This window comes from Suillus fuscotomentosus (assembly GCF_016647785.1).
Source record: "Suillus fuscotomentosus strain FC203 chromosome Unknown F5891scaffold_26, whole genome shotgun sequence".
Lineage (NCBI taxonomy): Eukaryota > Fungi > Basidiomycota > Agaricomycetes > Boletales > Suillaceae > Suillus > Suillus fuscotomentosus.
In genome coordinates, this window is record NW_024539538.1 from 204,739 (window position 1) to 222,973 (window position 18,235).

The following is an 18,235-nucleotide window of genomic DNA, read 5'->3' on the forward strand; positions in this document are numbered from 1 at the left end:
AACAGCCGGGTAGACAAGTATTTGACCCCGCATTTCCGTGGTGTGAGTGAGGTTTTCATGGTTGCGACACCCAATCTTGTGAAGGGGGGTTGTTTGTTTCGGTGGAACGCATTAAGTGCGAATGAAAAAAAAAACCGGGATTGACAGCTGAGACTACTATAAGTGTTGACACAGGTAGTCGGGAGCTGAGTTCGCGCGCAAACACATCGCCTCTAGCACTTGAATCGGACAACGAATTAAGTTCAATAACAAATGGGACGTGTAACTCGACTCTCACATTTTGAAAAGTTGCACCTATTTCTCGTTACCCTGTCTCATTGTTAGTTAAGAAAAGAGGTATATTTTATAGGTCCTACGGGGAAGTGCAGTAGTCTGGGTCATCGAGCTTCTCTAGAATGCTTGGACATCGGTCGGCACCTGAAAGTCTATTCACGAGGTAATGGAGCTCGTTTGAAACAATGATAAATCTCGACGCAGACTGAGGTGAGGCAATATGAGAACGTTCAATAGCGCTGTTGATAAGTAATTCACTTGAAGCCTACGCAAAAAAAATTAAATTAAATCGCTACAGAATAGACTAAAAAAGATCACTGTACATCATCCCCCAATCATTCAGTCTTTGAGTATCACATAGTCTACATCCCAGCATTAGAATCTAAGGCATTTATCTGAAAGCCCTCTTCAAACTGGTTCACGAATTGCTGTTGGACATCTTTGCCTGTGTCAGGGCGTAACGTAGACCATCTTTGCAGACCACGCGCACCTGCTATTGTTTGTTAGCACTTGTGACATCTCTAGCGGTGGCGAGTAAGTATTTGGGCCAGAGTTGGGCCAAGTGCACAGATGCCTCAAAGCCCAGGCCTTATTCGCCCGGACTACAAAGGTTGACTTGCCATCTGCGGAAGCTACTAGAAGCTCTTGACCTGAGGAATTCTGATACAATGAATTTGCACACAATGAGAGCGCGGGCCTTGAAGCTTGAGGCTTAAAACTTGAAGTAGGATTCCTAACGAGCTCCGCCTTTTGTGTGTGCGGTACTAGTGGGGGGAATTCAACTTGATGCTATTGGTGTAGAAACACATCAGCTACTCGGTAAGACTTTGTTCAGGATGATGAGCTCCAGTGGCCGCGCTATAATCGTGCCGTAGAAATATATCAGTTACGCAAAACCTGCCAGTGGTTGAGTATGTCAGAAATATTGATGAGCTCGCCGCGCTGCAGATCGCGAGCTTATAAAAACCAAATATCAACAAACTTCGAGATAAGATAAGATAACGATATAAATTGATCCGGATGACTCGAAATTTTGCAGGAGTGAGCAGATCTCGTCATCACTTGTCCAAGCTCTGGTCAGAAATTTACATAACTGACTGAGGTGAGATAGAAAGCCAGTACAGTGAATTTTACGCAACACTGACATCATGCAGGCAGGCATGCTCGTCCTCCCAGGCTCGTCTGCACTCTCCTCGTCGAAGCGCCAGGCACTTCTCCAGCATATCAAAACCATCAAACCGGATGTAATATCCGTTGATGCAGTCTATATCCACCTCGTCAAATCTCCGAGCCAATCGCTACAGGATGACCTAGCTAACAATGCATCGTCACCAAGACAAGCTATTGATCTGTTGCTGGACTACGGCGATGATATCAGACTTCCATCGACATCCGAAGCGCTTCACTCCGGGCACAATGTCATCTACGTTCTACCAAGAGCTGGTTCTATATCACCGTGGTCCAGCAAAGCGACTGACATCGCTGGTATATGTAATTTGTCACAACACATAGATCGTCTCGAACGCGGGGTCGCGTTCGTCTTCCAGCTGGCAAACAATGAAGATCTTAGGAAGAAAGATCTGACTGCGCTGTCCCATTTGCTTCACGATCGTATGACGCAGAGCGTTCATATGTCTCTACCTCTCGAGGGCGTGGTCTTTCAACATCACTCCCCAAGCCCCCTGCGGATTGTGGAGTTGAGAGGTGAAGGGGAGGAGATTGATGCTGGTGCTGCGCGCGAGAAGCTTTCGACTGCGAACAAAGCACTGGGACTCGCGCTTGCAGCAGATGAAATTGATTACTTGGTGGAAGCATTTGTATCTGGATCGTCACCAATCAACCGTAATCCCACCGACGCGGAGTTGTTCATGTTTGCTCAAGTGAACTCGGAGCATTGCAGGCACAAAATATTCAACGCATCGTGGACAGTAGACGAGACGCTTCTCGACTGGTCACTTTTCCAGATGATCAGGAATACGGAGAAAATCAGTCCGCTGGGAACAATCTCTGCATATTCTGATAATGCAGCTGTCCTTGAGGGCGCACAAGCTCCTCGATTTGGCGTACATAGTCCTTCTACCGAACATATTTACCAAGCTTCTGTCGAGAACATGCCGATTCTCATCAAAGTCGAGACACACAACCATCCCACTGCAGTCTCTCCTTATCCAGGAGCAGCTACGGGCTCAGGAGGGGAGATTCGAGATGAAGGAGCAGTAGGCCGGGGATCAAAACCTAAGGCTGGACTAGCTGGTTTCACTGTTTCTAACCTTCTCATACCTGGCTATGAGCAACCTTGGGAGACAGATTTTGGTCGGCCCTCACACATCGCGTCAGCCCTCGACATCATGATCGAAGGCCCTTTAGGCGCCAGTGCTTTCAACAATGAGTTCGGTCGTCCAGCCCTCGCAGGCTACTTCCGTACGTTCTCTGAATCTGTCCCTGCCTCAGAGGACGGATCAACACAGGAGATCAGAGGCTATCACAAGCCAATCATGATCGCCGGTGGATACGGGAATGTCCGCCCACAGTTCGCGATGAAAATTCAGATTTCCCCGGGGGCGAAGATAATCGTCCTGGGTGGCCCAGGTATGCTCATCGGTTTAGGTGGTGGCGCAGCATCTAGTCAGGTATCTGGCGCCAGCTCTGCGGAATTGGATTTTGCATCTGTCCAGAGAGAGAATGCAGAGATGCAGAGGAGATGCCAACAAGTTATCGACGCTTGCGTTAGCTTGGGGGAGAGTAGTCCCATCCAGAGTATCCATGATGTAGGCGCCGGCGGACTGTCCAATGCACTTCCAGAGCTGGTCCGCGACTCAGGACTTGGCGCGAAGTTTGAGATCAGGGATGTACTGGTCGCGGACAGCTCTATGTCTCCCATGGAGATATGGTGCAACGAAAGTCAGGAACGCTATGTCCTTGCTGTGTCGGCAGAGAAGGCCAGCGAGTTCGAGAAAATAGCCCAAAGGGAACGGTGTCCATTCTCAATCGTTGGCATCGCGACAGAGGAAGAAGAACTCATCGTCACCGACCGCCTCCTTTCGCAAGATGTCATTCACCTCAAAATGTCGACACTTTTCGGGAAGCCTCCTCGCATGTCGCGCAAGGATACCACGCGAAAGATTGGTTTCATAAACTTTGATACTTCCCTTTCGAAATATCTTCCGAACTCCTCCACCTTGTCCAACCGCTTGTCTCTCGCAGTGGACCGCGTTCTTCGTCTTCCATCAGTAGGGTCAAAATCTTTCCTTATCACAATCGGAGACAGAACCATCACAGGCTTGGTGACTCGCGACCAAATGGTTGGACCGTGGCAGGTCCCAGTTGCTGACGTTGCTGTCACTCGATCATCATATGGTTTTGATGTCCTGAGTGGTGAAGCTATGGCAATGGGTGAACGGACACCTGTAGCTCTGCTAAATCCATCTGCGTCCGCTCGAATGGCTATCGCCGAGGCGCTCACCAATCTAGCTGCAGCTTCCGTCTCCAGCCTTTCTCGCGTCAAGCTCAGTGCAAACTGGATGTGCGCTGCTTCTAAGGAAGGCGAAGGTGCAGGGTTGTATGCCGCCGTGGCCGCTGTCGGTATGGAACTTTGTCCTGCGCTGGGCGTCGGCATCCCCGTCGGCAAGGATTCAATGTCAATGTCGATGAAGTGGAAGCAAGGAGAGGAGCAGCGTGAAGTTAGTGCACCGTTGTCTCTCATTGTCACGGCGTTCGCGCCGGTGAACAACGTCGAACGAACATGGACGCCTCAGCTGCGTACAGATCTGAAGGAAACGACTGTGCTTGTCTTCTTCGATCTTGCTCATGGCAAGACGCGCATGGGTGGATCGGCGCTTGCGCAGGTTTTCAAGGAAATCGGATCAGAGGCGCCAGACGTCGAGAATCCTCTTACAGTCCAAACGTTCTTCGATGGGTGCCAGAAGGTCAAAAAGAATCAGCCTGACTTGATCCTTGCATATCACGATCGCTCCGACGGAGGGCTTTTCACAACTTTGGTGGAGATGTGCTTCGCTGGTCGAGTAGGAGCTGTAATCTCCCTTGACACACTCCATAGTGCTTCCGACCCTGTGGCGACCCTATTCAATGAGGAGTTAGGAGCTGTCGTCCAAGTGCGCGAGTCCCACCTGAGTAAGCTCATGAGCGAGTTTGTCGACGTCGGCTTCCCTTCCACATCCATCCACGTCATTGGGCGCGTCAACATCGATCCTTCTGATCAACTTTTCGCCATCAATCACGAATCCAAGGTGCTATTTTCGAGCACACGTCAGGAGGTTCAACAAGCCTGGGCCGACACTTCGTACCGCATGCAATCTCTGCGCGACAACCCTATCGGGGCACGGCAGGAATTCAACCTCATCAAGGATCACACTCACCGGGGTTTATTTTATGACCTCACATTTGAGCACACGCCATCCCCCTCACGAAGTCTCTCACCGCGGCCAAAGGTCGCCATCTTGCGTGAGCAAGGTGTCAACGGACATGTGGAAATGGCTTGGGCATTTACAGCGGCAGGTTTTGATGCCGTGGACGTTCACATGTCTGATATTCTCTCTGGAGCACTCTCACTTTCGCGCTTCCGCGGTCTAGCAGCTTGCGGTGGCTTTTCCTATGGAGATGTGCTCGGTGCTGGGAAAGGCTGGGCTCACTCAGTACTTTTGAACGATATAGCGAGGAAGGAGTTTACCCACTTCTTCGCAGATAAAACTACGTTCACTCTCGGCGTCTGCAATGGTTGCCAATGGCTCAGTCACTTGAGAGAGATCATTCCTGGCGCAGACCACTGGCCCGACTTCAAGCAGAACGCCTCTGAACGCTTCGAGGGTCGTGTATCCATGGTCGAAGTCACTTCTAATGAAGTGACGAAGGCCTCCGTCTTCTTGCGAGATATGGTTGGGTCAAAGCTTCCTGTTGCTGTTGCTCATGGAGAGGGAAGAGTGTCATTTTCGGACCATACCCAGAGAGAAGCCCTGCAGAAAGCAGGCCTCGTCGCACTGCAATATGTCGATTCTGCGGGTGAACCCACAGAAGTTTATCCATTGAACCCGAATGGCAGTCCCGATGGGATTACTGGCGTGCAGACAATCGATGGCAGAATAATGGGACTTATGCCCCATCCAGAACGCGTCGTAGCACTGGAGAGTTGCAGTTGGTATCCGCCCGCGTTTGGGGATTCGTGGGATGGTTCGAGTCCGTGGTTCAAGCTTTTCCAGAGTGCTCGTGCCTGGGTGAATTAGAGAGTGAGCATAATCCCATGATATGGTTATCCTCAGATGTTTATACTTTCTCGTGCAGAGAGCACGGAAGTGCGCATACTAAAATGAAGTTGAGAAAAGATCGGGTCATGATGGGAAAATATGGCTGTAGTCGGTCCAGTCGTATACAAATATCTTGTATTATGTTATCATTTACGTCGATGACCACGGCGAACAGTGCAAAGTTTTGTCTGTCTTAGCATGGAGATGATCATGTTGGAGATCCGATGAGAAGGTAACACAAAGTAGTGACGTGTGACTCAGGTGTGACCAATTGTGACAGCTGCGTGGGTGATGATGTGCTGTTCACACTGAAACTGCACCAACGTTAACGTCGACGACATGACAACTAGCGTGTCGCCATTTGCTCGCAGCACCGCGTTCGACGAGCCCCGCCTCGGCGGGCGCGAGCAGACCGTAAGCCCACCTTACTTTTATCATCCCATTTCTGCTGCATAAACACAAGCAAGCGCTTCCCAGATTGAAGAAATGTACAGCGTCCCTGAGAGCTTCTTAGAAATTGAAGTTCGCAATCCTCAAACACACGGTGAGCAACACAAAATTTGCTCTGTGGGATCCTACCTCCTTACCATTGAATAACAGGTTTCGGCAGAAAGATGTATACCGACTACGAGATCGTGTGCAAGGTGAAACATACTGCTACCGCGGTTCCAGTCACCCGTAGTGCTTATCCTTATGTGCTGTAGACAAACATTCCCGCATTTAAGCTGCGCCATTCTCTCGTCCGGCGCCGTTATTCCGACTTCGAGGCGTTCCGCGATATTCTGGAGCGCGAATCTACTCGTGTCAACATTCCTCCACTCCCTGGCAAAGTCTTCACCAATAGATTCTCCGATGAAGTCATTGAGAGTCGAAGGGAGGGACTGGAACGATTCTTAAGCATCGTTGCTGGTCACCCACTCCTGCAGGTAAGCGACTAGATAAGAAGAACCGTACAAACAATCTGATGGCCTTCTTAGACCGGTAGTAAGGTTCTCTGCGCATTTATGCAGGATCCGGCCTGGGATAAATCTCAGTGGGTGTAACCCACCTGTGTCATACTTGTAATGACTCGGATTACCTCGGAAGACAACCTTAATATATGTCCTGTACCCTTCTGCCACACTCTCTTCTTGTATATTTTACGCTGTTTGTTTTATGCCCTGTCTCACTACAGATTCGATTTTTATCTGCCGATCACTCGGCGTAGAATGGAAGGATTACATCTGATGATGCTCGTGAACAACAACATCTAATACAGATCTACCGCAACTGTTCAGCACGCGAAGCAGAACTTCAGAAGAGGAATTAACGTGAGCTCACCTCAGATCCATAGAGAAACCCGTCTCGATATCCGTGAGACTAAGAATCTCAAGAGAATGTACACCAGGAGTCATTGCAAGGAAGTCCATTCTGACTGACTGGCAGGTAGATGGACGCAGCGGCCTGCAATTTCGAGAAACATCATTGAATAACAGCACGACAATTCACCCGAAATGCTACATACCCGACTCGCACACGGTTTTGCAATGGGAGTATCCCAGGAGGCGTCATCACACTCTGTAACTCCTTGATAGTCGTCTTGCCACCCCGCGAAGCTTTCTCCTGCTCGATCTTCCGTCTACGTCTACGGTCTGGATCCGGACAGCTGATTTCGAACCTTCTGGTCCATGAGCTCTGATTGAACACGAAGATGTCAAGCGTGAACTGATCGCAGGGATATAATTTCATAGATGCGGCGGAACCTGTAGGAGGTGGGAGCAAGCCAACAGAGACGATGATGGGCTCTCCGCCAGTAGCTGGGGTATCTCGAGCGGGATCAAATGCACCGCCGCCGACGGTTGGTCCAGGAGTTTGGGGTATGGCTGCCGTCATTCCGAGACCACGTTCCCTGCGGATTTCGATACTCGGCCCAGAGGCTCCTTGATGGTTACTCAGTGGCGGTTGGAAGTGAGATGTTGCTGGAGCAGTAGCCGGAGGGAATGCAGGGTACGCAGGAGTTGGCGGCGTCACGAACGTTTGAGACTCTGATGGGCCATGTAGGCCGCCATTGGGTGTAGTAACGCCTAACAGGGGGATGGTCGGAGGTGGAATGCCGAATGTAGTGGAAGGAGACTTTGAGAAACTTTGTACAGTGACAGAGGGAGGAGTGTATTGTTTATTGGAGAGGATTGGCGAGGCAGAAGATTGGTCGCGATATGGTATCGGGCGGAAGTTAGCATTCGGGTTAATCGCTCGTATAGCTGTGATAGTGTTGGGAAGGGTATGTCGTTTGTTCCCTGTAACAGATTGCGCTTTCGGCATCGCGGATGCCAAAGCGGCTTGCCCCGGGAAGGGAGACGCAGGCTCGGGTAACACACTACGAGCACCACTGGAAGGGTCTGAGCAGTCCAGAGGTTCTTCCGGTGGTTTCGAAGAAAGATCCAGGATACAGTTCCACCGAGAGGAAAATGTATGTGTTGGGTAGGTCAGGGTAGGGCCATCACCGTCCTCAGAGTCATGTTCACCACCTGCCTTCGACAAGTAAGGTTTGCCATGAATATTGATTGCTACCGCCCGCTGAAGATCTGAGTTTGCAGACACAGTACCAGACCGCCGACCGACCAGCGAGAGATCTGAGTCTGCTAAAGGCTTGAGGAATGAAACGGCGTATAACAAATTGTACTGTTCCATAGATCCGATCAGAAGTGGGAAGGTGTGCGCCTCCACTTCAGCCTCAAAAGCACCCTCTCCCCAACCAATGAGTTTGACAGATGCACCCTCGCCACCGATGTTCACATCTACCTTTTCCACCGAGAAACCAATACCTAAGCCTGATTCTCCAGAATTCTCGACTTCAACACAGAGAACGACAGTACGTTCGTTGTTCCCTGCCTCTCGTTCCTGCGCATCGCTATCATCGGCATTGAAGCCCGTCCTTGAATTCATTTCCGGAAAGAGGATGTGGGGAACAAAAACGGTTCGCATCCGCACCCGGAAGCCAGAGACTGTCTGGAGAATTTTGCGAAATGATTTCCGTAAAGTGGCATTAGGTGGACGCTTAGGGCTTGACGCAAGTGGTTGGGCAGATGAAGGTTGCACAGGTAAGAGAGAGAATAACTCTCGACGCATGACATTTCCCAAGCGAGTGGATGGAAGCCAGAGTGGTTCCGAGCCGGGAGTGACGTTAGATCCTAGAAAACATGTAAGTGAACCCGTAACATTGGTATGGCATAAAAGACTACCAGTCGAAAGACCTTCTAGTAGATTGACTTCCTCAAGCCCGGTCTGATCATCCTCCCCGACATTATCTGTATCCTGGTTCTGCTGCTTCGAGAATGAACTTATGCCAGAAGCAGAAAGCTTAGCAAGAATGTCGCTTTCCGACAGAAATATGATAAATGGATGGTTTGCTTGTGACAGTGAAACCGCCTTCTCTCGCAATGTAGTTGACACGGTCAAGGACAGAAGAGGATCCGAGAACGAAAGGCGAAGAAACGCTAGAAGAGTGTTTAGGACAAGCGACAGACGTATTGCTTGCGCACACTCACACACGGTCAAGGAGAGTTCGTATACAGCCAACCAAGCCTTCTTTGCCTCTGAATACAAAAGAGAAAACTTCTCTTTAGATAAACTCGCGGGCCTGTGACCCCATATACTGGCAATAAGAAGAGTTCCTTCGGATTGTGCGTACTTGCGATCCCTCTCCGTAGAAGATGGTGTAGGATTTGGTGTATGGGGAGGAAATAAGGAAGGATGAAGTGATGTAGGCCGAGGCTTAGCCACAGATGATGTGCGTGGTGGAGCAAGGACTCGGGCAGTCTGGGGAGTTTCAGGGAGAGTTGTAGGTGTTTGCGAGATATAAGTGGCTTCAAGCGAAACCTGCACATGGGCAAGAAAATCGAGAAGGAATGTAGGTGGATACTTGGGATCAACGTCCACAGATGGACAGGGTATTTGTGCAATCAAGAGAAGGTGTAGTTGCTCATCTGATTAGCCATTTGATGAGCATCAAGACTAGCATGTTCAATGAAATCTTGTACCTTACCGAAGAACGCTTGTCTTCTTTCAATACCAGATGATTTAAGCGCGGCTAACCAGTGATCAGCAGCTCCTGGCTCGGGAAACTTTATGGAGGTGTCTGGAGCTATCACCTCCAGGGTACATGACCCAAAGAGATCCTCGAAGCTGGGAACAGACATGACAATGTCACGTCCGATGGTCTAGGTAGACCTTTGCTAATATGAGTTATCAATATTTGGGTCAAATTAAAGGTGAAACCATACTCAAATGCTTTATGAAAACCGGCGAAGTGATGAGTAGGGAATACTAGGCAACGACGAGAGCTTTGTTTCAATTGTTTGTGTCTGTAATTATAACCGATCATTCAGGGCATGACAGTGAACACACATGTAACAATGCAATTGATGTGACAGGTAGTCGTATGCTTTCTTGATCATGCAGTTCCCTGCGCCTGACCTATTTTCTTCTCATCGACTGCTTTTAATAACAGACCAGCTTCCAGCTCCAGCCGACTTTTTACTGCATCGATTCCTTCACTTGCACCTGAGGCAAAGCAAAACCGCGAAATGTTTTGTTCTCGCTGTATCCGAAAGCCTCGAGCGCTGGAAATCAGTAGCTTCAAAGGCTGTACGTGCAGTCCTCTCCATCTCGTCGATCTAATAGTAACTGACTTCCCCACAGAACGCCAATGTGACCCACAGCGAATCCTTTCAATTCATAGATGTCTTCGACCAGCACCCACCAGCACAAAATCCTGGAGAGGGGCCTTTGAATGACATCTCTCTAAAGTACATCTACGATCTACTATCAGCCAAATTGTCAGACTCCCAAACTCATGGCCAAATCCCACTCGTAATCCTGGATGACATCACATCGCTCGAATGGCTCGGGGTTTCGCTGCTTGACCTGTCCCGGTTTGCTCGTGCTCTAAGAGCCCTCTGTGTTAAGGTAAGACAAAATCAACTTCGAGCCATTACTGCTTTTACAAACTCAAATACAGATGGACGCAGTATTAGTCGTCAGACACCACATCGTCACTCCACCAGAGCCAGATGCACTCTTGCAGCACTTGCTTCAACTATGCACCTATCACATCGAGGTCAGGCCTTTAGCTAGCGGGCGAAGCGGTGCAGTGAGCGGAGAGGTGCGTTCTGTTCTGTTACTCTTGGTGCATCAGAAGTCATAAAACCATCAAGATATGTGTGCACCTAGGGCCTAGCATGAAAGATGCGAATGAACATGTCATATCTCGTACGTCGGCGCTGCAATATCGTTTGACGGAGTCAAGTGCTGTGTTCTTCGACAAGGGTACCAGTACAGGAGTTCTGTAAACGTTATGGAGATGGACGACAGAGCATGAGGGTATGCGCGATTAACGAGATCGCAAAATACTTATCGAAGTTGTGGAGACAAAGAGGCGGTGTGCGTAAGCACCTCCCAGAATGAGAATACCAATACAGAAAGATTCACCATCAGTCGAAGAAAAGTACAGCGTACGCTTACTACATATGGTCTTTGAATAATCCTTGTGCAGTGGGTTGAGCCAATGTTGAGTCTGGTCGTTTCTTCCTAGGCTCGCGAGTAGGCTGGACCACGCCACGAGCTCTTACCGCACAACCATCATGGGAACACCTCGGGAAGATCAACGCTCCCGTCATTAGTGAATATAATGAAATAAGAAGGTAATGCATCCAATTCTTCATCCATGGCCCCAAACGATCTGACTCGGTGGTTTTTCAGCTCCTGGATCAATTACACCACACATAGCAAACTACCAAAATCGATCAAGAAGTCGAACGAAAACACAACAAAACTCCCAACAGCGCAGAAAGAACAAGTCAATGTCCAGGAGATTGTTTATCGAGCTCATGAATGAGCAATCATATCAGAACTTATACCGCTCATCAGGGAAAACCTCCTTTACGAAATCAAGGTAATTTCAGGAAATTTGGTAAACTACTTGTATTCAAAGGTATTTCAACAAATTTTATTATACTGCTCAGACGATAGTTAAATAAGCGTGTCTATCACTGAATGAGTTTATGAAGAAGGTGGAACAGCATAGAACAGTACTAAGATAGGCATTGAGCAGTTTCAGCAAACATCACATGATGTGACCGAGGTGTGACTATACTAAGTATCAGAGAGCATTGTAGCTACAGAAGTTAGGTAGAACACTGTAGACTTTGGGGGAGGTGGCTTAGTGGATGTGCCACCAATCCTGGAACTGCTTCGGCAGTTGCCGGCCTTGTTCAGAGGGTCGCAGGTTTGAATCCTGCAATAAACCACCAGGAGGTTTTAGTGGGTATTGCATGTCAGTCAAGTCCCACAGTACCTAGAAATCTAGGTCTGCGTAAATGCATTCCCTCCTGACAGGTTGAAATTCCTGTATCACTGGGTGTAATTCCCGGCATCCTAACGGGCTGACTGGGATTGACCTTGTCAGTTGCCAGAAGCCAGTGGCCTCGAGCCACATATTCTAAAAAAAATAAAAAAAAGATAGAACACTGTAGTACTTGACAATAGTATATGGACATAACAGTGATCAGGATCAGTGTTAATCGAGCTGTGCATCTTCGAGTTCTTTCATTATTGCTGAGGGGAGTACACGATGACCACAGTAATGTTTTGTGGCCCAAGCAGCTTGTTTCCCATTCAACCCCTTGTGATATGCATCCATGAAATGGCATGACCTGATTGCGAATCTGATCTTCATTAGCATGTAAGTATGGATTGTGTAGCTATGTACTTACTTTCACATGCTGGTTAGAGGAACTGCATCCAATGCTTTCAGGACATTGTGTTCCAGATTTGTGTCCCCTGCCAATAAAGGATAACAATGATATAGCTGCTTTGCATACCCTCAACATTGTTCAATAAAACTGAGTTCACAGTGAAATTTTGGTAGGAACAGCACCTCAAAGCCCCTTAACCTGCATATTGTCTCCAAGTTTGACTCGACATCAGTAAAATCTGATTGGTTGTAAAGAATTCAGCAACAGCAACAGGTTGTGGAACCTCGAGGACAGTCAAAGTTCTTGCACTGCACCTTTAACATGCTGACATCAAAACCGCACTCCTCTAGAATTCTGGCCATTCCCTTGAACATCCTGGTGTTTGGGTGGCCATTTTGCCAATAAAAGTCCTGTGGGGATCCATCATTTAAGACACCATTGGCAATGCATACCTTATGCATCAATATTTTCCCATCTGGTCCACAAACTTGTTTCCCCCCAATATCCCTCACTGGAGCACAGGGAAAATTCTATCTTCTCAATCAATGTTTTTTGGATGTTTGATGAAGGAACATGGGAAAATGCCTGCAGTGCTTGGTGTTGTTGCTATCATGTCAGTAATCACGTGAGTTGCTAACATCAAAACTAGCATGGTGATATGGGAATTTGATGCCAATGATTACAACAATTGTATCCTTGGCAACTCATTAGATATTGTTGCTGCAGTGCACACTATTACTATCAAGGTTTGTTTGGTTTTTTTATGTCCATTGTCATTCTACTAATATACTACACAGATTTAGTGTTTTGGACAGTGGATAGACTATTTCAAGATGCTTCAAAAGAACTGCAGCCTGGAGAATACCCTCAAGATTCCATTACACAGCAATGTCAGGTGGGCACTGCAGATGGAATGCTTGGGCATGCATATACACTACAATAGGTATGTTTACACTATTTATTGTTGATGCTTACCAAATTACATCACACAGGTCATCAACATATTCATCAGCACAGCAGATGAGCTCTTTGGGCCAGTCACAGTCATTCAGCACAATGGGAAACTGGTCAAAAACATCCCATGAACAGCATTTACATTCAAGAACTCAGATTGGGAGTGCATGAATGATGCACGTGAAATCATTGCTGTGAGTTAACATTTTCTTATTTCTCTCATATACTGACTATTGTTTTATAGGATGCTAATAACATTCAACAATGTTTTTCATCAGAAATACAACCAACACTGTGGTGTGCCATTCCAGCAATTGAGGAACTCCAGACTGCATAGGAGATGAAACATGATTTACCAAAGTATGAGATCTACAAGGATGCCATCCAGGCTGGCCTTGACAAGATCAGAAAATACTACTGGAAGTTTGATAACAAGCCTATGTATGTTCTCATGCTCAGTAAATGATATTTACTTGCATGTCTACTTAGTATCGCTGACACTGTATTTAGTTCTCTATCTATATTACAAACTGGCATACACCAAGATGCAGTGGGGCAGGCCCAAAGAGCAGGCAAAGGAGTGTACTGCTGGAAATCCAAACACTATTGATTGGTACAATTAGGCCCTACAAGTCATCAAGACAACCATGCAAAAATATTCCTAACGTGCTCAACTAACAACTCCATCAGCATATCTGGGTTCTTCCACTGGCGACATCTCTCATAATGCTGCTAGCACTAAACCAAAATATGACTATTATCATTGTAAGCTGGTGGAGAAGGCCAGCCTTCAATATCCTTCAGGCTAGCATGCTGAACTTTGCCATTATCTCACTGATATGCCTGATAATGTCTCAAAGGATACAGATATCATCAAGTGGTAGTTGGTATGTATTAATTACAATCTGTCATATGTCATACTAACATAACAATAATTTAATTCAGAAGAATGCCACTATCTACCCTGTTCTTGCCTGCATCACAATGGATGTCTACATTGTCACTGCATCTTTGGTGCCTTGTGAACACATATTCTCAAGTGGTGGGCAGACTGCAACTGACAGGCACTCCTGACTAGGTGCCAAATGGTTTGAACAGCTTCAGATCTTTAAATTTTTGTGGTAAAGTTTAGTCATTGATTGCATTGCTACAAATTCAGCTGTCACTAAGGAAGTTTTACTTGATGAGTATGTTGAATTGCTTCAACTCGATGCTAAGATGTCTAAAGATGATTGCAACAAGATTGATGTAGTCATAGGCTGAGTTTTATGTCATGTCTTAGCTATACAGTGTATATACAAGTGTACCCTGCCTGTAGACAACCAGTTTGAAAAAGACTGATTGCAGTTAGTTTAAAGTTAGTCTTTTTTTCTTTGGTATAATGAGGCAACTGCAACTACTGATGTTTTATTAGTGACAAGACTGCAACTGCAGTCCAGTTCAAAAAAGTCTGGTCCCAGTCTGACTATGGTCTTTTTGTGGTTTTGCAACTGAACTTCTAAACTCTATCTGTGCATGGTCTTAACAATTAGGCTAAGAGTACTATGGTAGCTTTGACTAGGCCTAACAGTAGTCCCACCTGTTTTGTGCTGAGGGGTATTCTCATTGTAACTCCACACAACTTGCTGTACTAAGTTTGTGTATGAATTATTGTTGCTGTATGAAGTGTTAGAAGGAGTGTCTATTTGTTTTGTATCATCCCTATATTGTTAGAGTAACTGTGTCTCTTGATATTGTGTTATTATTGTTTTGCTATTATTGTTGTCAATTGTTGACTGACTGGGTTCTGTTTTCATTGTCACTATATTTCATATCCATACTGTTGGATTAACTGCTGACTATATCTTAGGAGCATAGGCAAGCCACCCATGAATAACCATGTTATCAGTAATTGATATTTGTCTGAATTGCTAACTGTGGAGATATTTGGTTTTATGGGTGTTTATCTATAGATCATCTATCTAAGAAGACAGTGTTATAAAGAGTTGATTCTGTGGAGGCACCACAAAAGTTGTTACCTTAGAACTCAAAGGTACAAGTGTGATTTGACCCAAAGAGATTACCTGTAGAACTATTTCTTAATATAAAAATGCAAGAGATGTCTTGTTAAGATCAAAGGTTGAAAGAAGAAAAAGTCACCCAAGGTATGTCCAAAGTTCTGCAGATGTGTCCAAAGTACCAAAGTACTTGTCTTATGCAAGCGAAGATAGTCTAAAGTCAAGACATAAAGATTTGATAGTGTGCAGAGGTTCTGAAGAGTGTATGATTAAGCAGTAAGGTTTCCAAAGTCAGTATGGCAGGTATGTCGAAGTATAAGTCTTGTGAGGGTACTAAAGTACAACTATGCAAAGCCTATCAAAAGGACTCTAAGACAGCAAGATGCAAAATGGTAGCAGTCAGGCCAAACAATTGTTCTGAATGAAAAAAAAGATTAATTGCACAAAGTACGACTATCCAAAAGTGACTCTACTAACTATGACTTGTAGCAAGAGAAGTGAAGTGAAGTGAAGTGTGAGGTAGCTAGCAAGCCAGATTATATCCTACAGCATGAAAGTTTGGAATTGCATAGGTGAAACTAGTAGTGAGATAAGCTATCCAAAATGTAATAAGACTTGAGGCAAGTCACTACACAGATATGCATGTGATAACATATTAGGCATGCTGCTATATATACTATTCGAATAAATGAGGCTTCAAATGGGCCAATGACATGTCTGTCCCTATGACATATTCAATAATAGACAAACAAAGTGAAAACACACCAACGAAGTCAAACAGACATGGACAGGACATGTTATGGTGGATCATGAGTGAAAACAGGCTTCAGAAATGAATGGATGGCCTTCAGACGACTTAGGTGAACATATGGAGCTTTCAGAAGGTCAAGGGAGTATCACAGAATGCAATGTAAGGTATCTGTGAGATTGGTAGGATACATGCCCAGTACCAATCCAAGTGCTACAGCATCTTGAAGGCCATGAGGTGTGACTTTACTAGTTTGCACATTTGATAGCCATGTGTGACAGTGAGTCTGCATAGACTCATTATGGAGGAATGATTGGGAATTAGTGATCTCACAATGTTTCTCTTGTGGAAGTTACTCAAATGTCTGGTAATGACATGTAAGGGTATAATTATGATGAACAAACCAGATTCCATTTCCTTTGTGCCACTGCTATACAATTTCCATACTGGCACAAATTCATGGAGCATTCTTTAGTTACAGTATTGTGAAATTGGACAGAATAATAAGCTGATTGATGGAAGAAAGGGGTAATAATTTGTTGTTCTTCTTTAAGTTATTTTTGATTTGATCTTACAGTAGCTCAAAAAAGTGTCTCAATATTTGTAACTTTTCATGTCATTGCTTTATTATGAGCCATGGTGTGGGAATATGACTAAGCTATAGGGAGGTATCAGAATGCTATACTTCTCAGCCTCATTTATGTTCTGTATAGTGTGGGAAGCTGATGTCATCATGTGCAGATATGGCTATTTTAATTTGGTTACTTATTGAGACACTTTTTGATTTTTAATTTGATTAATACAATCTTTATAATTATGATACTTTGTGTGACCTCCTTTTGCTCTAATCACTTCTGCCACTCTTCTAGATATGTTATCTATCAATTTTGAACATTTCTTCTTAGTACTCCTTTCTCACTCTGCTGCAACTCTATTCTATAGCTGAAATAGCCCCTATGATGAATTTTGATAGGCTGCAACCAATTTCTTGAGTATTTTCCAGAGACATTCAATAAGGTTGAGCTCCAGGGACTGTACTAGACATGATAGAGCATTGATATTATGGTCTTTAAGTTGTTGATAGCTAACTTTGAGATATACTTAAAATCATTACCTTATTGCAAAATAGTATCTTTCTCATCACACTTCAGAGTTTACATCTTTTTCTTTTTCTTTAGTAGTTCAACTGTCTTTCTATAGATGTATCCCCAGCCATCCGACCCTATCATATTTATTTTGGTCTTATCTTATAAGATAATCCTCTTCCAGTCCTCTTTCAGTCCAATACTTGTGCTTTATAGCTTAGTCATATTCCCACACCATACCTTATAATAAAGCAATTCCATGAAAAGTTACAAACATTAAGACACTTTTTTGAGCCACTGTATATTTCACTGTGCCTTCTAATGGCTGCATCCAGCTCTTTTTCCCACTCTTCAGCTTTACTCTAATCCATCAAATTTAAGTCTTCTTCAATCCTAGTAATACAGATCTCTTGCACATACATCAGATATGATACCTTCAGTGTCTGTTGTGGTATTTTCAGAGATGGAGGTTTCAGAAGATACAATAAAGATAGATGAGCTACAAGTGTGAGAAATTGTAGATATATGTGACTAATTTAATTCCAGTGGTATTGTAAGTTTCAAGTTGTAAGGTGGGGGAAGCCTTCTTTTGAGCAGAGGCAATCTCTTTTTTAAAACAATAATTGTTCAGTGCACTTTGTCAATGCCATTTGGCTTTGTATTATTATTGAGTATACAGTGGCTCAAAAAAGTGTCTGAATGTTTATAGCTTTTCATGTAATTGCTTTATCATGTGTCAGGACATGGGAATATGACTAAGCTATAGGGAGGTGTCGGAAGGGTCTGCATCTCAGCTTTACTTTTGTTCCCTATAGCGTGGAAATATAATGATATTGTGTGAAGATATAACTATTTTAAAATGATGACTCATTCGGACACTTTTTTGACTTTGAGTTTGACTACTACAATCTCTACAATTCTAGTACTATATGTGGCCTCCTCTTGCCCTAATCACTTCTTCCACTCTTCTAGACATATTCTCTATTAATTTTGGTCATTCCTCCTTAGTATTTTTATCACATTCTGCTGTAATGCTGTCCTATAGCACAAATAGCCCCTATGGTGGATCTTAATATGCTACAAGCAATTTCTTGGGTGACTCCCAGGGATATTCAATAGGGTTGATGTCTTGTATCTGTTCTGGATATGATAGAATAGTAATATCATGGTCTTTAAGCTATTGGTG

The 18,235-nt window shown here is 45.2% G+C and overlaps 5 protein-coding genes across 5 annotated transcripts; 4 read left to right on the forward strand and 1 right to left on the reverse strand.

Annotated features, from left to right (window-relative positions):
• Nucleotides 1–1,324: 1,324 nt before the first annotated feature.
• Nucleotides 1,325–5,510, forward strand: F5891DRAFT_1145481 (CobB/CobQ-like glutamine amidotransferase domain-containing protein; the record flags this gene model as incomplete). Its single annotated transcript, XM_041365004.1, has 2 exons — nt 1,325–1,375; nt 1,428–5,510. The coding sequence occupies exon 2, from the start codon at nt 1,434–1,436 to the stop codon at nt 5,508–5,510; it is 4,077 nt and encodes a 1,358-aa protein (XP_041226119.1). The 5' UTR covers nt 1,325–1,375; nt 1,428–1,433.
• Nucleotides 5,511–5,837: 327 nt separating this feature from the next.
• F5891DRAFT_1032521 (sorting nexin SNX3 family protein) lies at nt 5,838–6,728 on the forward strand. Its single transcript, XM_041361666.1, has 6 exons — nt 5,838–5,945; nt 6,009–6,075; nt 6,132–6,175; nt 6,236–6,457; nt 6,509–6,564; nt 6,618–6,728. Exons 1-6 carry the CDS (start codon nt 5,871–5,873, stop codon nt 6,625–6,627), a joined length of 474 nt encoding a protein of 157 aa, XP_041226120.1. The 5' UTR covers nt 5,838–5,870; the 3' UTR covers nt 6,628–6,728.
• Nucleotides 6,729–6,748: 20 nt separating this feature from the next.
• On the reverse strand, nt 6,749–9,709 carry F5891DRAFT_1278123 (TRAPP trafficking subunit Trs65-domain-containing protein; the record flags this gene model as incomplete). The annotated part of the gene is made up of 6 exons (XM_041370305.1): nt 6,749–6,791; nt 6,852–6,974; nt 7,036–8,701; nt 8,753–9,007; nt 9,059–9,496; nt 9,556–9,709. 6 exons carry the CDS (start codon nt 9,707–9,709, stop codon nt 6,749–6,751), a joined length of 2,679 nt encoding a protein of 892 aa, XP_041226121.1.
• A 256-nt stretch (nt 9,710–9,965) lies between these two features.
• Nucleotides 9,966–10,861, forward strand: F5891DRAFT_1188454 (uncharacterized protein; the record flags this gene model as incomplete). Its single annotated transcript, XM_041367013.1, has 4 exons — nt 9,966–10,157; nt 10,212–10,478; nt 10,531–10,674; nt 10,727–10,861. The coding sequence occupies 4 exons, from the start codon at nt 9,966–9,968 to the stop codon at nt 10,859–10,861; spliced, it is 738 nt and encodes a 245-aa protein (XP_041226122.1).
• Nucleotides 10,862–12,846: 1,985 nt separating this feature from the next.
• Nucleotides 12,847–13,842, forward strand: F5891DRAFT_980142 (uncharacterized protein; the record flags this gene model as incomplete). The annotated part of the gene is made up of 7 exons (XM_041376975.1): nt 12,847–12,890; nt 12,915–13,011; nt 13,069–13,208; nt 13,258–13,332; nt 13,464–13,485; nt 13,581–13,677; nt 13,730–13,842. 7 exons carry the CDS (start codon nt 12,847–12,849, stop codon nt 13,840–13,842), a joined length of 588 nt encoding a protein of 195 aa, XP_041226123.1.
• Between the last annotated feature and the right edge of the window lie 4,393 nt (nt 13,843–18,235).

Excerpts from the sequence above, each read along its gene's own strand:
- F5891DRAFT_1032521 (XM_041361666.1), top strand. The coding sequence starts at position 5,871 with ATGACAACTAGCGTGTCGCCATTTGCTCGCAGCACCGCGTTCGACGAG. Across the intron at positions 6,076-6,131 it reads TCGCAATCCTCAAACACACG|GTTTCGGCAGAAAGATGTAT; the intron begins GTGAGCAACACA and ends ATTGAATAACAG. Across the intron at positions 6,176-6,235 it reads ACTACGAGATCGTGTGCAAG|ACAAACATTCCCGCATTTAA; the intron begins GTGAAACATACT and ends TATGTGCTGTAG.